General features: G+C 43.3%; 1 protein-coding gene across 1 annotated transcript in view; it reads right to left on the reverse strand.

Moving 5' to 3' along the window:
* myo10 (myosin X) overlaps positions 1-24,046 on the reverse strand; it is a 230,997-nt gene that overhangs the window by 14,810 nt on the left and 192,141 nt on the right. Inside the window, exons 22-32 of the mRNA XM_046321903.1 lie at positions 21,945-22,051; positions 15,461-15,679; positions 12,010-12,049; positions 10,724-11,734; positions 10,447-10,567; positions 9,584-9,827; positions 7,235-7,330; positions 5,763-5,856; positions 5,338-5,393; positions 410-552; positions 74-265 (exon numbers count right to left, since the gene is read on the reverse strand). Of these exons, the coding sequence (XP_046177859.1) occupies positions 74-265; positions 410-552; positions 5,338-5,393; positions 5,763-5,856; positions 7,235-7,330; positions 9,584-9,827; positions 10,447-10,567; positions 10,724-11,734; positions 12,010-12,049; positions 15,461-15,679; positions 21,945-22,051 (2,323 nt within the window). The remainder of the gene's footprint in view (positions 1-73; positions 266-409; positions 553-5,337; positions 5,394-5,762; positions 5,857-7,234; positions 7,331-9,583; positions 9,828-10,446; positions 10,568-10,723; positions 11,735-12,009; positions 12,050-15,460; positions 15,680-21,944; positions 22,052-24,046) is intronic.

Below are 24,046 nucleotides of genomic sequence, written 5' to 3' on the forward strand. Positions count from 1 at the left end.
CCAGGCTAGCGCGGTAAAATACAGCTCGGCTCAGTAGTGTGAAAAAGTTATATGTAGCTAATCCAGTTCTAACCTGTCTCCTTGAAGACCTTCTCGTCAGGCTGCACCACTGAGCACAGGCTATTGAGCACCAGGGTGCCCAGCTTGAGGGTGTTGCGCTCCGAGCTTTTATAGTAGTCCAGAGAGTTGTGGGTAAGCAGGAACCAGCGCTTCTTCAGCTTCAGAGAGGCTCTGCTGCTGTTCTTCATCTCCTTGTGGAGCCAGCCTAACGAGGCAGATATTTAAACCATTTTTACAACTCAATCAAAATCAAATATCAACCGAAATGTATCCCTAAAGGTGTAGCATAATATAATATAACGATCTGGTCAGATATGCTGTAACATAATATAATAATATAATGTCGGACCTCTGATGATGAACTCCTGTCCCTCCACACGTGTGTCTCCTTTGGAACGTTGCAGCAATGTTATCCAGTGGTGCATCTCTTCAGGAGTGTCGGCATTGCAGTGTAACACCCTGTTAGCTGTGATCATCACGAAGGAGTTGGTCCTGGGAAGGGAGAGGAGTGGAGTTGTAGATTTAGTTCAACTATGTTTATTTGAATGTATCTTTGTATTTGTATTTATTAAGGATCCCCAGACAATAAAAAATATTACTTTACATTACGTTTCACAACACTTTGTGTTCCCTCAGGCCACTACTCTACTATCACAGAAGTACCTACATTACAAAATCCATGTGTACGTGTAGTAGAGGTCGACCGATTAAATCGGAATGGCCGATTAATTAGGGCCGATTTTAAGTTTTCATAACAATTGGAAATCAGTATTTTTGGACACCAATTTGGCCGATTTTTTTTTACACCTTTATTTAATCTTTATTTAACGAGGCAAGTCAGTTAAGAACAAATTCTTATTCTCAATGATGGCCTAGGAACGGTGGTTTAACTGCCTCGTTCAGGGGCAGAACGACAGATTTTCACCTTGTCAGCTCGGGTGATTCAATCTTGCAACCTTGCAGTTAACTAGTCCAACGCTCTAACCACCTGATTACATTGCACTCCACGAGGAGACTGCCTGTTACGCGAATGTAGTAAGCCAAGGTAAGTTGCTAGCTAGCATTAAACTTATCTTATAAAAAACAATCAATCAATCAAACATAATCACTAGTTAACTACACATGGTTGATGATATTACTAGTTTATCTAGCGTGTCCTGCGTTGCATATAATCGATGCGGTGCGTATCGTTGCTCTAACGTGTACCTAACCATAAACATCAATGCCTTTCTTAAAATCAATACACAGAAGTATATATTTTTTAAACCTGCATATTTAGCTAAAAGAAATCCAGGTTAGCAGGCAATATAAACCAGGTGAAATTGTGTCACTTCTCTTGCGTTCATTTCACGCAGAGTCGGTGTTGAAAAATCATACTCGTCGACCTCTAGTGTGTAGAGTGCGTGTCTTATCATGTGTTATGTGTAAGTGTGTGTCTGTGCCTGTGTGTGTGTCTCTTCACAGTCCCTGCGGTTCTATAAGGTGTATTTTTATCTGCTTTTAAAATCTGATTCTACTGCTGCATCAGTTACCTGATGTGGAATACAGTTCAATGTAGCCATGGCTCTATGTAGTACTGTGGAATAGAGTTCCATGTAGTCATGGCTCTATGTAGTACTGTGGAATAGAGTTCCATGTGGTCATGGCTCTATGTTGTACTGTGGAATAGAGTTCCATGTCTATGTAGTACTGTGGAATAGAGTTCCATGTGGCTCTATGTTGTACTGTGGAATAGAGTTCCATGTAGCCATGGCTCTATGTAGTACTGTGGAATAGAGTTCCATGTAGCCATGGCTCTATGTAGTACTGTGGAATAGAGTTCCATGTAGCCATGGCTCTATGTAGTACTGTGGAATAGAGTTCCATGTAGTCATGGCTCTATGTAGTACTGTGGAATAGAGTTCCATGTGGTCATGGCTCTATGTAGTACTGTGGAATAGAGTTCCGTGTAGTCATGGCTCTATGTAGTACTGTGGAATAGAGTTCCGTGTAGTCATGGCTCTATGTAGTACTGTGGAATAGAGTTCCATGTAGCCATGGCTCTATGTAGTACTGTGGAATAGAGTTCCATGTAGCCATGGCTCTATGTAGTACTGTGGAATAGAGTTCCATGTAGTCATGGCTCTATGTAGTACTGTGGAATAGAGTTCAATGTAGCCATGGCTCTATGTAGTACTGTGCGCCTCCCATAGTCTGTTCTGGACTTGGGGACTGTGAAGAGACCTTTGGTGGCATGTCTTGTGGGGTATGCATGGGTGTCCAAGCTAGTAGTTCAAACAGACACCTTGGTGCATTCAGCATGTCAAGACTTACAAAAACAAGTAGTGATGAATTTAATCTCTCCTTCACTTTGAGCCATGAGAGATTGACATGCATATCATTGATGTTAGCTCTCTGTGTACATTTAAGGGCCGCTTTTGGAACCTGACCACACGACTGAACAGTATGTGTGTGACAAAACTAGGGCCTGTAGGACCTGCCTTGTTGATAGTGCTGTTAAGAAGGTAGAAACTAGGGCCTGTAGGACCTGCCTTGTTGATAGTGCTGTTAAGAAGGTAGAAGCTAGGGCCTGTAGGACCTGCCTTGTTGATAGTGCTGTTAAGAAGGTAGAAACTAGGGCCTGTAGGACCTGCCTTGTTGATAGTGCTGTTAAGAAGGTAGAGTAGCGCTTTATTATGGACAGACTTCTCACCATCTTAGCTACTGTTATATCAACATGTTTTGACCATGACAATGTACAGTCCAGTCACCTCAACTTGTTTAATTTCAACATTATTTATTGCAATATTTAGGACTCATTTATTCTTTGAAACACATTCTGAAACTAACTGCAGCTCCATGTTAAGTGTTGCAGTCATTTCACTCGATGTAGTAGCTGACATGTATAGCGTTGAGTCATCCTCATACATAGACCCTAACACCCTCTGTGTTCTGATAGACAAGTAACTCTTTATCCACATTATAGCAGGGGTTGTAAAGCCATAACACATATGTTTTTCCAATAGCAGACTATGATCGATAATGTCAAAAGCCACACTGAAGTCTAACAAGACAGCCCCCAATCTTTTTATCATCAATTTCTCTCAACCAATCATCAGTCATTTATCTAAGTGGGGTGCTTGTTGAATGTCCTTCCCTATAAGTATGCTGAAAGTCTATTGTCAATTTGTTTACCATAAAATAGCATTGTATCTGCTCAAACACATTTTTCAAACGTTTACTAAGGGTTGGTAACAGGCTGATTGGTCAGTTATTTGAGCCAGTAAAAGTGGCTTTACTATTCTTTGGTAACGGAATTAATTTAGCTTCCCTCCAAGCCTGAGGGGGCACAATTTACAGTAGGCTTACATTGAAGACATGGCAAATAGGAGTGGCAATATCGTCTGCTATTATCCTCAGTAATTTTCCATCCAGGTTGTCAGACCCCAGTGGCTTGTCATTGTTGATAGACAACAATCATTTTTTCACTTCTTCCACACTGACTTTACAGAATTCAAAATTACAATTCTTGTCTATCATAATTTGGTCAGATATACTTGGATGTGTAGTGTCAACGTTTGTTGCTGGCATGTCATGCCTAAATTTGCTAATCTTGACAATTATTATTCTTTTGTTGTTTTTGTAATTTACAATATCAGTTGGTTTTGTGATGAATGAGCCAACTGGTTCATTGAATAATGAAGCTGAGTTTGCCTTTTTGCCCAAAATGTCATTGAAGGTGCTCCAAAGCTTTTAACTGTCATTCTTTATATCATTTATCTTTGATTCATAGTATAGTTTCTTCTTTTTTTATTCAGTTCAGTCACATGATTTCTCTATAGCAGTATGTTTGCCAATCAGTTGGCAGCCAGACTTATTTGTCATTCCTTTTGCCTCATCCCTTTCAACCATATCATTTTTCAATTCCTCCTCAATCCACAGGGATTTAATCATTTTTACGTTTTAATGGGTGCATCAATAACTGGAATATGAATTTCATAAATGTGTCAAGTGCAGCATCTGGTTGTTCCTCATTACTCACCACAGACCAGCAGCGTCTGGTTGCTCCTCATTACTCACCACAGACCAGCAGCGTCTGGTTGCTCCTCATTACACACCACAGACCAGCAGCGTCTGGTTGCTCCTCATTACACACCACAGACCAGCAGCGTCTGGTTGCTCCTCATTACACACCACAGACCAGCAGCGTCTGGTTGCTCCTCATTACACACCACAGACCAGCAGCGTCTGGTTGCTCCTCACTACACACCACAGACCAGCAGCGCCTGGTTGCTCCTCATTACACACCACAGACCAGCAGCGTCTGGTTGCTCCTCATTACACACCACAGACCAGCAGTGTCTGGTTGCTCCTCATTACACACCACAGACCAGCAGCGTCTGGTTGCTCCTCATTACACACCACAGACCAGCAGCATCTGGTTGCTCCTCATTACACACCACAGACCAGCAGCGTCTGGTTGCTCCTCATTACACACCACAGACCAGCAGCGTCTGGTTGCTCCTCATTACACACCACAGACCAGCAGCGTCTGGTTGCTCCTCATTACACAACAGACCAGCAGCGTCTGGTTGCTCCTCATTACCCACCACAGACCAGCAGCATCTGGTTGCTCCTCATTACACACCACAGACCAGCAGCGTCTGGTTGCTCCTCATTACACACCACAGACCAGCAGCGTCTGGTTGCTCCTCATTACACACCACGGACCAACAAATATTCTTTACATTATCAGCATATGAATCACTACAAAACGTATTGTATGACCTCTTATACACTATATTATGCCCAGCCTTTGGAACTGTGGTTTTCCTAGATATGGCTACTTATTGTGATCACTACCATCCTATGGATTTGGATACTGCTTTAAAACAGAGCTCTGCAGTGTTAGTAAAGATGTGATCAGTACATGTTGATGATTTCATTCCTGTGCTGTTTGTAACTACCCTGGTAGGTTGACTGATAACCTGGACAAGGTTGAAGGCACTGGTTACAGTTTGAAGCTTATGTTTTTTTATCCTCACAAGGTGAGGTATTGAAAGGTATTGAAAACTGGGGTGTCAATCATTTTGACCCCTATCTTTTTGAGACAAAAAAGTACTACTTGTTCAACAAATCTCTTTCTCCGAGCAATTGGTTCAGTGTAAGATAATATAATTTCCTTTTTTTATACAATGTAGCTCAGTATTTGAACCATTTATACAGTCATTTTTCTTCATCTTTATCAAGGGTGTCCATCATTTTGGACCCTACTGTCGGTGTAACTTGAATCTTTACCGTTCAGGGTTGTCTGACGCACAGACTGAATCGATCAAGCCAACATCGAGGGTTCCCTGAGGAGAGAGAGAGCCTTTATAAGAGAGAGAATAGATGTCCTTCAACTACCAGTCACTTTACACAAAAGATATGGTTCAGTGTGACTGTAGTTTGACCTTCTTCCAACTCCCTAGGTTCTCATTATTTCCCCACACCCACACATACACAGACACACACACTCCCCCAAGGAAGAGTGGCGACTGCCTCAGCAACAGCTAATTGGAGATCCTAATGAATACCTGTTCTGAATCAGACGCCATCCCCCAAAAACCACAATGTTTTCCAGCATTCTGTATACCCAGCTTTCCCTTTACATACTGTATAACCAAAGCTCCCGTATTGAACTCTATTTCCCAGCATCCTCCTCTTCTTCCTGTAGTACTCACCACTGCATTCTGGGGGTTGGCTTGTTCGTCGTGCATCTCCCTGATCTCTTGCTCTGTGGAGGTGTGCACCTGGCTGAGCACACTGAACCACTGACTGAAAACACAGAGAAGAGTGTCAGCCAATAGGAACCACAGAAACTACACACAGGAACAATACAACAAGAATACAACATTAGTTACAGAGAACACCAGAAATGTGTCTTCTGCTCCGTTCTCACCCCTCCAGGCAGCACACATCACACATACAGCTGAGACGAGCACAGGGTAAAGCTGCAGTGCAGCACCCCTGAATGGAAAGCGCGCCACCAGAGGATTTTAGCTCTATGGATAAATTATTAGACTGTATTAGTGATTTAAATACTTGGGACGGCTCACAACTTCCTTCAGCTGAATCAAGACAAGACCAAAGTAATTATTGTCAAAAAGCACAGAGAGAGAATCTAGCTGCACATTTTATTCATGGGTATTATATTATTATTATTATTATTATATATATTTTAGAATCTGAACTAAATTTCCATTCATACATTAGGAATGTGACCAAAATAGCTTTTTATCACCTGAGGAACATTGCCATGGTGCGGCTGTTTCTCTCTCAGGGTGATACAGAGAGACTTATCCATGCTTTTATTACAAGCAGGCGTGACTGTTGTAATGCCCCCCCTGTCTTGTCTACCCAAGAAAGCCATTGGTAAACTGCAAAATATACAGCATGCTGCAGCACGGGTACTGACCAAGATCAGATGGAGAGCACACATTACACTGGTTTTAAGGTCTCTGCACTGGCTGCCTGTGAGTTTTATAATTGGTTTTAAGATTCTTCTTTTGGTTTTTAAATCACTCCACGATTTTGTGCACCCCAAAACATGTCAGACACTCTTAAAAAGTGATGTACCCAGTAGGTCCCTCAGGTCCTCTGGACTTTTAACTATCCCAAACCCTAGAACCAATAGGCATGAAAAGGCAGCCTTTAGTTATTATGCCCCAAACCTCTGGAATAGCCAGCTAGAGAACCTGAGGGGGGCTGAAACTGTGGACATATTTAAGAGACCTTGAAACAAAACTTTTTAGCTTTGCTCTTCCTTAGGGTGGTTTTTAGTCATTCAGTTCTTGTAAATCTTTTGTTTCTATCTTAAGTTTGTGTCGTAAATATTTCAGCTTTTGTTTGAATTTTTTATAATAATTTTTTCTTGTGAAGAACATTGCGTTGCATTCCATGTCTGAAATGTGTTGTGTAAATAAAGCTTGATTTCATTTGTTTTGATATGGGCAGTTGAATGGCTTGGTCTCTACTTGGTCAATAACTGATCATAGTAGATGCACACGCACACACACACACACACACACACACACACACACACACACACACACACACACACACACACACACACACACACACACACACACACACACACACACACACACACACACACACACACACACACACACACACACACACACACTAAACTTGCCTTGCATCCTCAGCGGTCTCAGCAATAAGGTGGTAGGTGCGTTCTGGCATGATGATGTCGATTCCGTTCTCCTTGCCTGTGTTGTCCACAATCTCTCTGCAAGATAGAAGTACATCAATCTAGATCAGTTCCCTCTCTTCAGATATAAAACCTAGAGACGAAACCCCAAACAGAAAGGCAGCTTTGTATAATACTTTCGTATATTTAAATACTCTAAAATGCATCCTTCCCTCCTCCGATCTTTGAGGAAATCACTGATCCAACATGATTTGATAGGAGCAAGGTTTTCACTGTGTCAATAAACATGTCAAGTAAGATCACTGGAAAAATTGGTGTTTGACCAGATACAATTCTATTTCACAGTAAACACTTTGACAACAGAATTTCAGCATGCTTATAGGGATGGACACTCAACAAGCACAGCACTTACACAAATGACTGATGATTGGCTGAGAGAAATTGATGATCAAATTATTGTGGGGGCTCTCTTGTCAGACTTCAGTGCAGCTTTTGACATTATCAATCATAGTCTGCTGCTGGAAAAACGTGTAATGGCTTTACACCCCCTGCTATGTTGTGGATAAAGAATTACTTGTCTAACAGAACACAGAGGGTGTTCTTTAATGGAAGCCTCTGAAACATAATCCAGGTATAAGCAGGAAATCCCCAGGGTAGCTGTTTGGGCCCCTTGCTTTTTTCATCTTTACTAATGACATGCCACTGGCTTTGAGTAAAGCTAGAGTGTCTATGTATGTGGATGACTCAACACTATACACATCAGCTACTACAGCAACTGAAATGACTGCAACACTCAACACAGAACTGCAGTTAGTTTCAGAGTGGGTGGCAAGGAATAAGTTAGCCCTAAATATTTCTAAAACTAAAAGCTTTGTATTTGGAACAAAACACTCACTAAACCCTAAACCTCAGCTAAGTCTTGTAATAAATAATGTGGAAATTTAGCAAGTTGAGATGACAAAACTGCTTGGAGTAACCCTAGATTGTAAACTGTCCTGGTCAAAACATATTGATGCAGTGGTAGCTAAGATGGGGAGAAGTCTGTCTATAATAAAGCGATGCTCTGCCTTCTTAACAACACTATCAACAAGGCAGGTCCTACAGGCCTAGTTTTGTCGCACCTTGACTACTGTTCAGTAGTGTGGTCAGGTGCCACAAAAAAGGACTTAGGAAAATTGCAATTGGCTCAGAACAAGGCAGAACGGCTGGCCCTCGGATGTACACAGAGAGCTATATTTAATCATATGGGGCGGCAGGGTAGCCTAGTGGTTAGAGTGTTGGACTAGTAACCGGAAGGTTGCAAGTTCAAATCCCCGAGCTGACAAGGTACAAATCTGTCTTTCTGCCCCTGAACAGGCAGTTAACCCACTGTTCCTAGGCCGTCATTGAAAATAAGAATTTGTTCTTAACTGACTTGCCTAGTTAAATAAAGGTTAAAAAATATGCATGTCAATCTTTCCTGGCTGAAGAGATTGACTTCATCACCACTTTTATTTATGAGAGATATTGACATGTTGAATGCACTGAGCTGTCTGTCTAAACTACTGCACACAGCTCGGACACCCATGCATACCCCATAAGACATGCCACAGGAGGTCTCTTCACAGTGCCCAAGTCCAGAACAGATTATGGGAGGCGCACAGTACTACATAGAGCCATGACTACATGGAACTCTATTCCACAGTACTACATAGAGCCATGACTACATGGAACTCTATTCCACAGTACTACATAGAGCCATGACTACATGGAACTCTATTCCACAGTACTACATAGAGCCATGACTACATGGAACTCTATTCCACAGTACTACATAGAGCCATGACTACATGGAACTCTATTCCACAGTACTACATAGAGCCATGACTACATGGAACTCTATTCCACAGTACTACATAGAGCCATGACTACATGGAACTCTATTCCCCATCAGGTAACTGATGCCAGCAGTAAAATTAGATTTAAAAAACAGATTAAAAAACACCTTATGGAACAGCGGGGACTGTGAAGCAACACAAGCATAGGCACAGACACATGCATTTACACCCACCCACCCACCCACCCACCCACCCACACACACACATGGATGTAGTACTGTAGACATGTGGTAGTGGTGGAGTAGGGGCCTGAGGGCACAAGGTGTGTTCTGAATTCTGTAATGTTTTAAATTGTATAAACTGCCTTAAATTTTGCTGAACCCAAGGAAGAGTATCTGCTGCTTTGGCAGCAGCTAATGGGGATCCATAATAAATATAAATACACTGATTACCTCAAGGAAGGGCAGCAGGAAGGATGCATTTTAACATAGCCCTTATATAGTTCATTCCTTACTTGGCTGCATGCATGTCGAGCATGCCCTTCATCTTGTCCTCGCCGTCTTTCTCGAAGTACATGAGCTTGCTCTGGCGCAGGACGAACCAGCGGCGCTTCCAGTTGCGGCGTGACAGCGTTGAGGAGCCGCCACCCTTCTTGTGGAGCCAGCCCTGCTTCAGGGCCTCCTGCTTAGCGCGGAACCACAGGAAGGTCTCGTCCTTCAGCACGCACCAACGCCGCTTCCACGTGTTCATCAGGCCACCTGGGGTAGAGAAGGGAGAGAGAGGGGGAGATGTTAGGCGTGGGAAATGATTTAATGAAAGTGTAGAGGTAAGACGCTGTGACTGTAACAAAGAGATTAACATCCATTAAAGTTCAATGGTCATTTCAATTGATGCTATTTCCCCATTGATTCTTGAACAAAATAACTTGGAATATAAACCAGAAACAAATGATTGAGTTTCAATGAAAAAACATTGAATGTGTTCATACAATATTAAAGAGTAAGTGCAGGTGACAGGGAATGAGAGAGGAGAGGACATCGAGCGAGAAAGTGAGAGTGAAGGGGAGAGAAGGGACAAAGTCACAACAAGCACAAGCAACTGCTCCTCTGACCCCTAAAGATAGATGGTGTGATGTGGATAGAGGGAGAGAGAGGGATAATGGTGAGCAGTGAGTTGGAAAGACCCCATTGCACTCATTTTGCCAATATGGAGGAACACTGCCGTGCTCTTCCCAAAATGCCTGCAGTGCAACCTAGTGGTAAGTTGTAATAATGGAAAAGTGTGAAAAGCATACACTTGATTCCACTAACCATGGGTTTGATGACTAGTTTATCAATTAGTTGTGTTAGTGCTGGGCTCGAACAAAAAATGTGTTACCTTTGATGTGGAGGAAGCTGTGAAAGTATGGCAGTGTGACACAACTATAGACCGAGTCTCGTCGGTAGGACAGCTCATCGTCTATGTCGAACCTGTTGAAATCGTCCTCGCTGTCCTCAAACTGAGCAGAGAGAGGGAAAAAGGTTTAACAAACATGTTATGTCAACATCATAAGTAAAATATGTCTTGGTTTCACTTTTACTGATTTAAACCATTAACCATATTATTGCTTCGACCCCTGAACTAGGTTGTGATGTCACCCACAGCTGGTACCCACCGATGATTGGGCCCCCTCCGAGCTGAAGCGATAGGTTCCCGAACTGTTGTAGGTGCCCACAGAGCCGTGGTAGTCAGGTGACCACTGCCCTTTGCAGGGTTGTGAGAACGCCATGCTGCCACTGGACACTATGGCCCCCTCGTCATAGTCGTCCTGGTCATAGTCCGAGTCTTCATCCGGGGGAATGAGCTCGACCAGATCATCGGACTGGGCCTCTGAAACCTGGGGGTGGCAGTAGACCGAGTCCCCGCCAGAGGAGGCGCTGTGGCAGGCTTGAAACAGCGGCAGCAGTGGCAGCGGCTGGTGGAGTAGTGTATTTGGTGGCAGGAGTGGGATCTGCATTCCGTCATTAGCGTACGGGTCCTCCTCTGATGAGTCGTCGCTGGTGCGGATGCCACTGGTGCGCTGGCCATCTGAGTGGCCATGCTCGCTTGGGTTGGGTGAGTCCTTGTATCCCTCATCATCAGCGCCAAAGCCTTCGTCCACCTCCTCCTCCTCCTCACCCTCCTCCCTCTCTCCGCCTATCTTCTCCTCCTCCTCCACGCCCAGCGAGCACTCGATATTGCGCACGCACTCGTCAATCTCGTCGAAGTTGAGCGACTCCAAGAACTGCTGGGCGGCCTTGCACGCCTCGTCCTCCAGGCGCTGCAGCTCCTGGTCACGGAGGGTCTGCAGTCGGTGGAGGGAGGCCTCGGTCAGGGACAGCTCCTGCTGCTCCTTCTGCCGCTGAAGCTCCTGGATCTCCCGCTCCAGACGTAGGATCTCCTCCACCTGCGAGGCGTCCTGGGATGCGTCCTGGGTCCGCACCGCCTCTTCGGAAAACTCCTCAGTAGAGATCTCTTCGAACATTTTGCAAGGCTCCATTTCATTCATCTGTTGCTGCACTGCCTGGGTTGCTGGCAATGTTGCTTGTTGTGTCTGTGTATTTTTCTGTGTCCGTGTTTGTGTCTGAGTCAGAAGGTATAGCTCTTGGGCCTGATGGAGGTCCTCAACCTTCCTGGCTTTCTCTGCCTATGGGGAAAGAAAAGGGAGCGCAAAAACTATGTTTCGAGAGAGACTGGTACTGAGAGTGGTCAGCAAGCTATTCAGCAAAAGGCAACTAAGACAGAGAGAGAGATAGCACAACACAAAGCGCAGTGGCAAAATGTTTACCTCGGTTTTATCGAATAGGCACCGAGAGTGAAAGACATAATCATGCAACATGCATTGAGAAAGAGGTGATACTATAAAGCCCAATTTTGAAGCGAATCTTAAATGAATGTTATGTGATTAATAGATACTCTTACATATTGTGCTAGCCATTCAGCCTCCAGCCTCTTCTTTTCCCTATAATAAAAAAAAACACACAGAAAACAGCGACGTTATGTCATGTTACATATTACCACGTATTTCATGTGTGCATTTTTTGTATTTACATGGCTCATTTGAAAAGGAAAACTTGGTCTAAACATTACTCCCTAACAAAAGGTTAAAAAAAATATAAACTTCCTTTCTTGGGCAACGATGAGCTAGCTATATAGTTAACAGCTAGCGACATTGAATTTCCATCCTCTCAGGCCAGGGGCATAATGTATGAATTCATCATTGGTTCAGAATCACCACTGTAATAATTGGTCAGTATGGAGAATTAAGTAAAACCACAAGCCCAAATCCATATCTCCATCCATGGCTAATCTAGGAAAGGGGCAATTTTAGCTAGTTAGCAACACAATGAGAGTTTCTGGCAAAGACGTATTTCTGTTGATTCGATGTGATAGGAATGAAGCCAAATCCATATTGGCTTCATTTTCTTTTGGTGAACCAGGACCATGCACAGTTGACCTCACTCAGTTTAGCTCAATGCTGGCTATTATGTTATAGTTTTTGGTGAACCAGGACCATGCACAGTTGACCTCACTCAGTTTAGCTCAATGCTGGCTATTATGTTATAGTTTTTCGTATCAAGGCAGGCCAAATGCTCGCTGGCTTCCTTGGCATTCAATGCTATGGGCAGCAACCATGTCATACCACATATAGAACAATGAGACAGATCATTTCACCGGATGTATAAATGTGAGACATCCAGTTGGCGTTTCCACTCACTACCAAGTAGTGATGAGAGGAAGCCCAGTGACCGGCAGCCGGCGAAGATGGAGCAAGATGGATTTTGGTTGACATTGTTATGTTCTGTTAATTACTGACAAATACTGAGACAGAGGGGTGCTGTTTTGCTCACTCGGATGCTTTCTCCGGTGAGATACATTCAGCCTCTTGCGAATTGAAGGAAAACTATAAAACACAGAGACAAAAGATACATGATTTTATTTCTTATTTTCTGGCAACATTTTTGTGGGAAGCCTGGCTTCCCTTGGCATCCATGAATACACGCCACTGGTGTGTTTACAAGTAGGCTACAACTTCTACGGTACAGTCCTGGCCAAAAGTTTTGAGAATGACACAAATATTAACTTTCACAAAGTCTGCTGCATCCGTTTGTATGAAGAGTGTCCCTCTTTGCCACGCAAATGAACTGAATCACAAAAAAACATTTCCACTACATTTCAGCCCTGCCACAAAAGGACCAGTTGACATCATGTCAGTGATTCTCTCGTTAACACAGCTGTGAGTGTTGACGAGGACAAGGCTGGAGATCACTCTGTCATGCTGACTGAGTTCGAATAACAGACTGGAAGCTTCAAAAGGAGGGTGGTGCTTGGAATCATTGTTCTTCCTCTGTCAACCATGGTTACCTGCAAGGAAACAGGTGCAGTCATCATTGCTTTGCACAAAAAGGGCTTCACAGGCAAGGATATTGCTGCCAGTAAGATTGCACCTAAATCCACCATTTATCGGATCATCAAGAACTTCAAGGAGAGCGGTTCAATTGTAGTGAAGAAGGCTTCAGGGTGCCCAAGAAAGTCCAGCAAGCACCAGGACTGTCTCCTAAAGTTGATTCAGCTGTGGGATCGGGGCACCACCAGTAGAAAGCTTGCTCAGGAATGGCAGTAGGCAGGTGTGAGTGCATCTGCACGCACAGCGAGGCAAAGACTTTTGGAGGATGGTCTGGTGTCAAGAAGGGCAGCAAAGAAGCCACTTCTCTCCACGAAGTAAGGCTGTAACGTAACAAAATGTGGAAAAAGTTGAGGAGTCTGAATACTTTCCGAATCCACTGTACTTGCATATGGTGTGTTTGGGGAGTGCAGTGAGGTGTTCGAAGTGACTTTGATACAAGGGAGGGGAGTTTGTTGTTATGGATCACCAAATTGTACTGTATTGAAAGAGAGCTTATATTGCTAGCTAGATACCGATAGCAAAACAACTTACTAGCTTGTCATTTACCCTGTGAACCTGTAAATTAGTACCGCCTCCGTTTTGAAAAGCCTGCCTTTGAGGGCCGGAACAAGGAAGTATGGGTCCCGTCAGGCTGTCGTCTTTACAAAGCCAAGGAAAATGAGTCAACCTAGATATCCTGCAATGTCCTGGCAGATAGGAACATCATTGAGACAAGTCCAATGGCTCTATTGACCAAGGACAATCATTCCTACTCGCTGCCAGAGTGATCGTGCAATCATCGAAACACAAAGCCCACAATAATTGCTACAAGACATGATTCAGTACATTTTTTTATCAGACAGCAGGTTCAATAGCTGAACTGACTGAACTCATGAAAGCTGCTATTCAGTGCTGAATCAAGTGGAAGCATAAACCATATCATTGTAGTGGATACTGTGGTTTACATACAAACAGCACTAGTCAAGTGTGTCAGGGCAACAGAACAACAGATGTTTATTTTTTATTTTGATGTCCTTCTCAAAGAAGTATTGAGCCTCCTAGGCAGTGGAAAACGTTTGTGTTGTCTTCCCGGAAAGTCAAGACGAGTCGCATCTCAGGTTTAGCTTGCGTATCTCACCTAGTTGTAGGTCACCTCTGTTTCAGCAGTTCGGCACTCAGGTCTGGGTAGATGCCGATCCTCTTCAAAGCCACCAATTCCGCTGCGAGGTCGAACAATTTGCCATTAGACTTCAAAACTGTGGATTCGTACAATCGTACACTGAGCTCCGTTGTGGATAGGACTCGTGCGGTGAGCAATGTTAATCATCGGCATGGGACCACGCTTTTCCTGCCCAAACCGTTCATATAAAAGATTTTGCTCATGAAGGAAGGTGGGTTGCCCGCTTCCACACCAGTTTCAAGTCCTGTGACCCGCATATTGAAATTATGGGAATTATGTCTGAGTGATTCTGTTTTAGGAGATTGACTCCCCCTTCTAGTTTAGTATGCGCTGTGTCCTTGTCATGGAGTCACACCTCTATCACACTGGCCACTGTTTCCAAACTGTCCACTTGAGTAAGCATTGAGTAAGCATTGCTGAAGGCTGAGGCAATTTCCTCACGAACAATCTCTTGGATAGTAGCGGGTGTTGTCGGGTGTTGAGAGTCGCCATGTTCCCACAGGGGAATTGTGGACGGACAGATTATTGCTGCTGGAGTGAAATAGAATTGCTAGTTGTGTCTTGTATCACACACCTTAATATGGTGTTATGTGTTGACAATTATTTAACCAGAAGTCTGTTTATGTATAGTTATTTTCTGCAAGGCAATAAAGGCAGATTGAAGCTCAGAAATAACCTAGTCAGCCGCGTGGGCAATAGCATACACAACAGTGTATTCTACATACATTAATAAAGTGGAATAATCAAATCCAACCCCAGTCAGCACACAAACACACACACACACACAGAAACTGCAAATAGCCCACCTATCCAGCTCTTCCACCCTCCTCCTCCTCTTATCCTCCTCCATCATCTTCCTCTCATCCAGGAGCTGGCAGTAGACCTTTCGTCCCAACTGGCCCCTCAGGCATTTCTGGAAGGTGAGAGCGGCCCAGCGCAGGAGCAAGAACTTCCGCCTCCAATAAAACGCCCTGTAGTTCTTCTGAATGACCACAATGCACTGCAGCAGCTTCCTGTACTGCTTCCTGTGGAGTGACATCAATGAAAAGGGAAATTGATATAGCTCGTCTTAGAATCGTATATCTTAGTGTGTTCTCATCTTGGAATAGTTAAACATCACAATAGGTATTCAGTAAGTATGTATGCATAATCATATATTCAATTACTGACAAGTGTGTAACAGGGAAGTGGCCCCCCCCAGGGTCTGACTTGGCCCAATCGTTTACCTCGAAGTGGCTGTGCGTAGAGAAGGGGGTAGCTGCATCCCAATATGGTGACTGGAGTATGGGAGAGTGGGTGTGTCAAAAGGAAAGTATTTTTTAAATTTGACCTTGGAAGACATATTGAGACCTAGGTCTCTTTTTCAAACGTGCCCTGCACAAATATACACATTATACACAGTAGTGGGCATGTGGAAAGGAGTGGTGTCAAAAGGAGTGGGTGTGTCAAAAGGAGTGGGTGTGTTGAAAGGAAACTAGTGGGCGTGTGGAAAGGAGTGGGTGTGTGGAAAGGAGTGGGTGTGTCGAAAGGAAACTAGTGGGCATGTGGAAAGGACTGGGTGTGTCAAAAGGAGTGGGTGTGTTGAAAGGAGTGGGTGTGTCGATAGGAAACTAGTGGACATGTGGAAAGGAGTGGGTGTGTCAAAAGGAGTGGGTGTGTCGAAAGGATTGGGTGTGTTGAAAGGAAACTAGTGGGCGTGTCGAAAGGAGTGGGTGTGTCGAAAGGAAACTAGTGGGCGTGTGGAAAGGAGTGGGTGTGTCGAAAGGAAACTAGTGGGCGTGTGGAAAGGAGTGGGTGTATCGAAAGGAAACTAGTGGGCATGTGGAAAGGAGTGGCTGCAGGGGCAGTATTGAGTAGCTTGGATGAAGGTGTCCAGAGTAAATGGCCTGCTCCTACGTCCCAGTTGCTAATATATGCATATTATTAGTACATGTGGATATAAAACACTCTGAAGTTTCTAAACTGTTTGAATGATGTCTGTGAGTATAACAGAACTCATATGGCAGGCAAAGACCTGCGAAAAAATCCAAACAGGAAGTGGGAAATCTGAGGTTTGTCGATTTTGAACTCAGCACCTATCGAAAACACAGTGGGATATTGGTTGTTGCACTTCCTAGGGCTTCCACTAGATGTCAACCGTCTTTAGAAACTTGAATGAGGCTTCAACTGTGATGTGAGGCCGGATGAGAGCTCTTTGAGTCAGTGGTCTGGCAGAGAGCCAGGTCCTGGTCATGCGCATTTCACATGAGAGCGACCTGCGTTCCATGTCTTTTCTACAGACAATGGCATTCTCCGGTTGGAACGTTATTGAAGATTTATGATAAAAACATCCTAAAGATTGATTCTATACTTAGTTTGAAATGTTTCTACGACCTGTAATATAACTCTTTGAACTTTTCGTCCGACGTTCGGCTGGACCTGCACGAGCGTTTGGATTTGTGTACTAAACGCCCTAACATAAGTAGCTACTTGGACATAAATAATGGACATTGTCGAACAAATCAAACATTTATTGTGGAACTAGGATTCCTGGGAGTGCATTCTGATGAAGATCATCAAAGGTAAGGGAATATTTCTAATGTTATTTCTGATTTCTGTTAAATCCAACATGGCGGATAATTTTATTTTTATTCTGAGCACCGTTCTCAGATTTTTTCATGGTTTGCTTTTTCTGTAAAGCTTTTTTGAAATCTGATACAGCAGTTGCATTAAGGAGAGGTATATCTATAATTCCATGTGTAACACTTGTATTGTCATCAACATTTATGATGAGTATTTCTGTAAATTGATGTGGCTCTCTGCAAAATGACTTGATGTTTTTGGAACTACTGAATGTAACGCGCCAATATAAACTCAGATTTTTTTATATAAATATGAACTTTATCAAACACAACATACATGTATTGTGTAACATGAAGTCCTATGAGTGTCATCTGATGAAGATCATCAAAGGTTAGTGATTAATTTTCTATTTGTGCTTTTTGTGACTCCTATATTTGGCTGGAAAAATGGCTGTGTTTTTCTGTGACTAGGTGGTGACCTAACATAATTGTTTGTGCTGCTTTCGCTGTAAAGCCTATTTGAAATCGGACACTGTGGTGGGATGAACAACAAGATTACCTTTAAAATGGTATAAGATACATGTATGTTTGAGGAATTTTAATTCTGAGATTTCTGTTATTTTGAATTTGGCACCCTGTACTTTCACTGGCTGTTGTCATATCGATCCCGTTATCGGGATTGCAGCCCTAATAAGTTTGCCAGAGAATGCCTGAGTTGCATGATTTTATTTCAAGTCGGATAGCAGTCTAAACAATAAATAACTGATAACCATCTAGACCAGGGGTGCACAATTAGAATTCAAAGAGGTCCAGTGACTAACATTTTCTCCCCCCAAAGGTCCAAACCATTAAAATGTCTAGCGTGCACTATGATTTGGGGGCATATGTAGTTCTTGTACCGTACAGTACTGTGCAAAAGTTTTAGGCAGCTGTGAAAAAATGCTGTAATGTAAGAATGCTCTCAAAAATAGACACGTTAATAGATTATATTTATCAATTAACAAAATGCAGTGAGTGAACAGAATAAAAATCTACATCAAATCCATTTTTGGTGTGACCTCCCTTTGTCTTCAAAACAGCATCAATTCTCCTAGGTACACTTGCACACAGTTTTTGAAGGAACTCGGTAGGTGGGCTGGCCCAAACATCTTGGAGACCTAACCATAGTTATTCTGTGGATTTAAGCAGCCTCAGGAGCTTCTCTCTCTTTATGTAATCCCAGACAGACTCAAAGATGTTGAGTTCAGGGCTCTGTGGGGGCCAAACCATCCCTTCCAGAACTCCTTGTTCTTCTTTACGCTGAAGATAGTTCTTAATGACTTTCGCTGTGTTTGGGGTCATTGTCATGCTGCAGAATACATTCAGATGCCTCCATGATGGTATTGCATGATGGATAATTATCTGCCTGTAATTCTCAGCATTGAGGAGACCATTCATTCTGACCAAGTCCCCAACTCCATTTGCAGAAATGCAGCCCCAAACTTGCGAGGAACCTCCACCATGCTTCACTGTTGTCTGAAGACACTCATTTGTGTACCGCTTTCCAGCCCGTCGGTGAACAAACTACCTTCTGCTACAGCTAAATAGTAAAAATGTTGACTATCAGTCCAGAGCACCTGCTGCCAATTTTCAGCACCCCAGTTCCTGTGTTTTCTTGCATAGTTGAGTCGCTTGACCTTGTTTCCACGTCAGAGGTATGGCTTTTTGGCCGCAAGTTTTCCATGAAGGCCACTTCTGACCAGACTTCTCAGTAGATGGGTGTACCAGGGTCCCACGGTTTTCTGCCAATTCTGAGCTGATGGCACTGCATGACATCTTCCGATTGCGAAGGGAAGTAAACATGATGTGTCTTTCATCTGCTGCAGTAAGTTTCTTTGGCCGACCACTGCGTCTACAGTTCTCAACGTTGCCTGTTTCTTTGTGCTTCTTCAAAAAAGCTTGGACAGCACATCTGGGAACCCCTGTCTGACTTGAAATGTCTGCCTGGGAGAGACCTTGCTGATGCAGTCCTTGTTGCTGTGCTCAGTCTTGCCATAGTGTATGACTTTTGACAGTGAACTGTCTTCAGCAAACCTTAACTGGGTTTGGTTGTTCTTCACCCAGTTTTAATCCTCCTGTCTCCATAGCTGTTTCTGTTTCAGTGAATGATTGTGTTTCAACCTACGTATTGAATTGATGAGCATTCTTACCTTACAGCCTTTTTTAACCTGCCTAAAACTTTTGCACAGTGCTGTATATGTATAACATTTAAACAATATTTATTGCACATTTTCAATGCAGACACATTAAACATAAAATAAATATGCAGCCAAATCATAAATACAAGTAGACCAATCACAAATGTTCTCATTTTAAGCAAAACAAGACTTGCATCTTCAATAAAAAAATAACAAAAGTGCCTGTTTCTGAAAAAAGTGCTTTGTTTTTTGAACAAATAAGAAACCACCGGTTTAATATTCATCTTTCCTACTCTCTCCCACTTCACTTCTCCATCTCTCTTCTTTAGTGAGAGAAATGGGCTTTTGCTTGCCCTGCCAGTAATTTAAATCTCTTCTTTAGTGAGAGAAATGGGCTTTCAGTTAGCTGGTTAGACCCTGCCAGTAATTTAAATCTTGGCTGGAATGGAGTCATTCTCATGCACATATGTAGGTGCTCATTGGTGAGTCTAGAGCCAGAACGTGTGATGATCAGTTATTTTTAATGATGTTGATCATAGTGGAGATAGTCTCAAGACTCACAACTGTGTGTGGATGATCAGTTAGCAAACATGGCCTCAAGGTGTGTGATCAGTTAGCTGGTTAGACCAGGAGAACAGTTGGCCTGCAGCCAGAACGTTAGACCAGGGAAAACAGTCTCAGACACAGCCTGCAGCCAGAACGTGTGATGATCAGTTAGCTGGTTAGACCAGGAGAACACAGTCTCAGACACAGCCTGCAGCCAGCAAGGGTCATGATCAGTCAGTTGAAAGGGCTCTCTTAGTGCAACATTTGCTTGCAGATCAATCAGTTCCATCTGTAGAGATCCAGCATGTACCCACTTGAAGGTCTGTGTCACATTTTTCGAAAATCCCCTGACATCTGTGATGAGGAATGGATTCTCAATTAGGAGAAGGAGCTGCTTTCCAAGGCTAAAGCTGTCAGAGCGATTTCTGAAGTTTCCAATCAGCTTATCTATAAAGTCAATATGAGGAGAAACATCTCTCTCACCCTGAATCTGTTCCTGCACTTTTGGGAAGTGTGCACAGTCTCCTTGAAGATCTTCCTTGAACACTTCCGCGGGAACCCATCCAATTTGAAGGAGCTGAAGCAGTTTTGCCTTGAAGAAGGGGAAATCCCAGTGGCTAGCTTGTAGAGACATACACCAACAGACTCACAGCTGTAATCGCTGCAAAAGGTTATTTCTTGTTTGTTTCATAATAAAAAAATATGTTACATCTTCATAGTGGTAAGCATGTTGTGTAAATCAAATGATACAAACCCCCCAAAAAAATCCATTTGAATTCCAGGTAACAAAATAGTAAAAATACCAAGAGGGCTGAATACTTTCGCAAGCCAATGTATATGTCCTTTCCTCTTGTATGAGTCTCGAGTGGTGTTACACCTAACAGGTCTTCACAGAATTCCTTCTTCCCTGTGTGGTAAAATCTAACATACACCAGAAGCTGGGCCTTATCACTCACATCAGTATATTCACCAACAGCTAGTGCTCTGCGTGGTGCACTCCGAACGAATAGTTTCATCAAACTGTGTTAATACGTCCTCTGTTAGTATGTCACGCTTTCTTGCAGTTGTTGGACGTGACATTGGGATCTGCTTGATCTTTTCACAGCCTCTTTGTTTTACCGTCAAGTAAAGTTTCAGTGACAGCATTCGTGCACTCCGTCACCACTCCCCCGTCAGTAAATGGCTTTTGATGTTGACCCAAAATCCAAGCTATTTTTAGTGAACATTCGTTTGCAAGTTGTTGGGCAGTGAATGCATGGGAGAGGACTTTGGTTGACCGATCATACTGGGCTTGGAGTTTGGGAAGGATAAAGGCATATCTGTCCACTCCTCTTTGAAAGCTTAATTTTCTGTATCAACTTTCCTGATTTTTTTGTCTATAATTTCTCCTCTCGCTTTTGCTTCTCTCGCTGTGTCTCCCTCTGACAACATCAGTCTCCTAACATGTATTGTAAACATTCACTTTGATTGGCTGAGTTTCGTGAAGTGATTTAAATAATGCACGTGATTGGACAACACACAGTAGAATGGGGCGCTGTCTTGAACCTTCAGCTCAGTATGTGTACATTGTAAAAAAGGGTTGCTTCATCAGTATTTAATTGAACAATTATTTATGAGAAATGTGTTGAGGTCCAGATAGATCCTTCACTTGGTTTGGACCAATCATCCACGCAAAACGATCTTGATTGGCAACAACATCTGGCCAATTAGCCTGATTCACTTTCCATACACCCACTCCTTTCGACACACCCACTCACCCATAGTCCGGTCACTATATTGTGCTGCAGCTACCCATACTTGTGTGTGTGTGTGCACTATATGGTATATGCCTATCAGGTTTGCGGTCAATTCAACGTCCAATTAGTCAATTTAGGAAGTGAATCTCAAATGTAAATTCATACACTGAAAAAAAGATTATGGACAGCAATTTTCGATTCATGAATTTCATAACTTAAACTGAAATGACCTCAAACCTGGTGCACATACAGGATATGTGGCATGTTTACCTGGCCATGTAGCCCATGACGTGAGCCTGAATGACCATGGCTGCTTTGAGCACCTCCAACTCTCGCTGCTTCTCCAGCCTGTGCTCCAGAGACTCCCGTAGAAACACCTGTGGGGGGGTAGGGAGGGAGGAAAGAGGGGAAGGGGGGATAGAGAGGGAGGAAAGAGGGGAAGGGGGGATAGAGAGGGAGGAAAGAGGGGAAGGGAGGGGAATAGAGAGGGAGGAAGGAGGGGAATAGAGAGGGAGGAAAGAGGGGAGGGGGATAGAGAGGGAGGAAAGAGGAGAAGGGGGGTGATAGAGAGTGAGGAAAGAGGGGAAGGGGGGGGGTAGAGAGGGAGGAAAGAGGGGAGGGGGATAGAGAGGGAGGAAAGAGGGGAAGGGGGGGGGGGAGGATAGAGAGGGAGGAAAGAGGGGAAGGGGGGATAGAGAGGGAGGAAAGGGGGGAGGGGAAGGGGGAGGAAAGGGGGGGGGATAGAGAGGGAGGAAAGAGGGGAATAGGGGGGAGGGATAGAGAGGGAGGAAAGAGGGGGGGACACAGGGAAGTAGGGATCAAAACTGTTCGCTGCTCTTGCCCCCAATGGTGGAGGAAAGAGGGAGAGGGAATACCTAGGATAGGATAAGGATTTAGATGGAAAGTGACTGTTCCAATGGATGTCATAAGGTGACACAGTAAATAAGGAGAAATGAAAATGTAATGTAATGTAAGAAGAAAAGAGAGAAGGTGAAGGAGAGGGGTTCCATTTCAAATAAATACGTTTGCCTGCAATTTGATCAAACCTACACTACATAATAGACTTACATTATATTACAAATGTACTTTTTTGTACTGTACATAGTACAAATGGGCTCTTTGCAAATACCCGGTACACCCGGTACACTCCTAATAGGCAGATAGCTCCAGTTTTCTGAATTAACAAGTATTATTGTAAACAGTGATGCTTGATTGAATCCAGCTCTCTGTTTAGTCATTCCATTTCTTTGAACACGTGGAACGGTACAGCTGGACAATCAACAGCTATTCTGCCTGAGAATATGCTCAAAATAAATTGTAACACACTACAAATATGTAAGCCAACAACTTCAGAAACCCACATCTAAAAACCGATTTAAAACCCAACACAAAAGAATAACACAAGCCCAACACACCGCAATGTTCATCAAATCAATTATTCACTCTTTTGTTCGAGTCTCACTCCTTTGTTCAAACTGCGGGAGCCACCGTTAAAGGCTGCAACATAACGAAGGCAAGGCATCTAGTGGCTCGGTTTCTGAATGGTCTAATCTACAGGCAGTCCGACCGCCCTTCTTAAGACCCACGCTCTCTTCCATTTCTATAGGGAAACCAGGCTCAATTGTGGGCCTTGAGGTTAAGCCAATTAGAGACTGTAGAAATGTAGATGTGGGATGTTGTCTCAAGTGAATCAGTGGAGAAATGTCAGAATTACAGGGGTATTGCTGAACAGGTTGTCTTGGCTTGGCTTTATCCTGTCGAATGATATAGGAGGGGAAATTAAACAAGATATTGAGATATAGGATAGAATGTCTCATCAATGCTTGTTTGTAGGTGACCAAATACTTATTTTCCACTATACTTTGCAAATAAATTCATAAAAAATGCTACAATGTGATTTTCTGGATTTTTCTTCTCATTTTGCCTGTCATAGTTGAAGTGTACCTATGATGAAAATTACAGGCCTCTCATCTTTTTAAGTGGGAGAACTTGCACAATTGGTGTCTGACTAAATACTTTTTTTGCCCCACTGTATTTGGGTATCTACTTAACATACTATTTATCAGTCTTGTGGCTTGGGGGTGGAAGCTGTTCAGGGTCCTGTTGGTTCCAGACTTGGTGCTACGTAATTACTTGGTAATGAGGTTGTAGCGCTGTTATTTCACAATTGAAACCAGGTGTGTATAATTACACATCCACTTGCTGAAGGTTATTCCTGACGTTATTACACATTTTCTGGTTCCACTAAGTAACTAATGTTTTGGAATTACATGAGTCACCTATGAATTGCCATGTTAATAACGCAAACCAAAATCTGACCTTACATGCAACTCCAAGGTGCCACTACAATTGGATCCACATATAATACCAGG

Source organism: Oncorhynchus gorbuscha, linkage group LG22 (assembly GCF_021184085.1).
Source record: "Oncorhynchus gorbuscha isolate QuinsamMale2020 ecotype Even-year linkage group LG22, OgorEven_v1.0, whole genome shotgun sequence".
Lineage (NCBI taxonomy): Eukaryota > Metazoa > Chordata > Actinopteri > Salmoniformes > Salmonidae > Oncorhynchus > Oncorhynchus gorbuscha.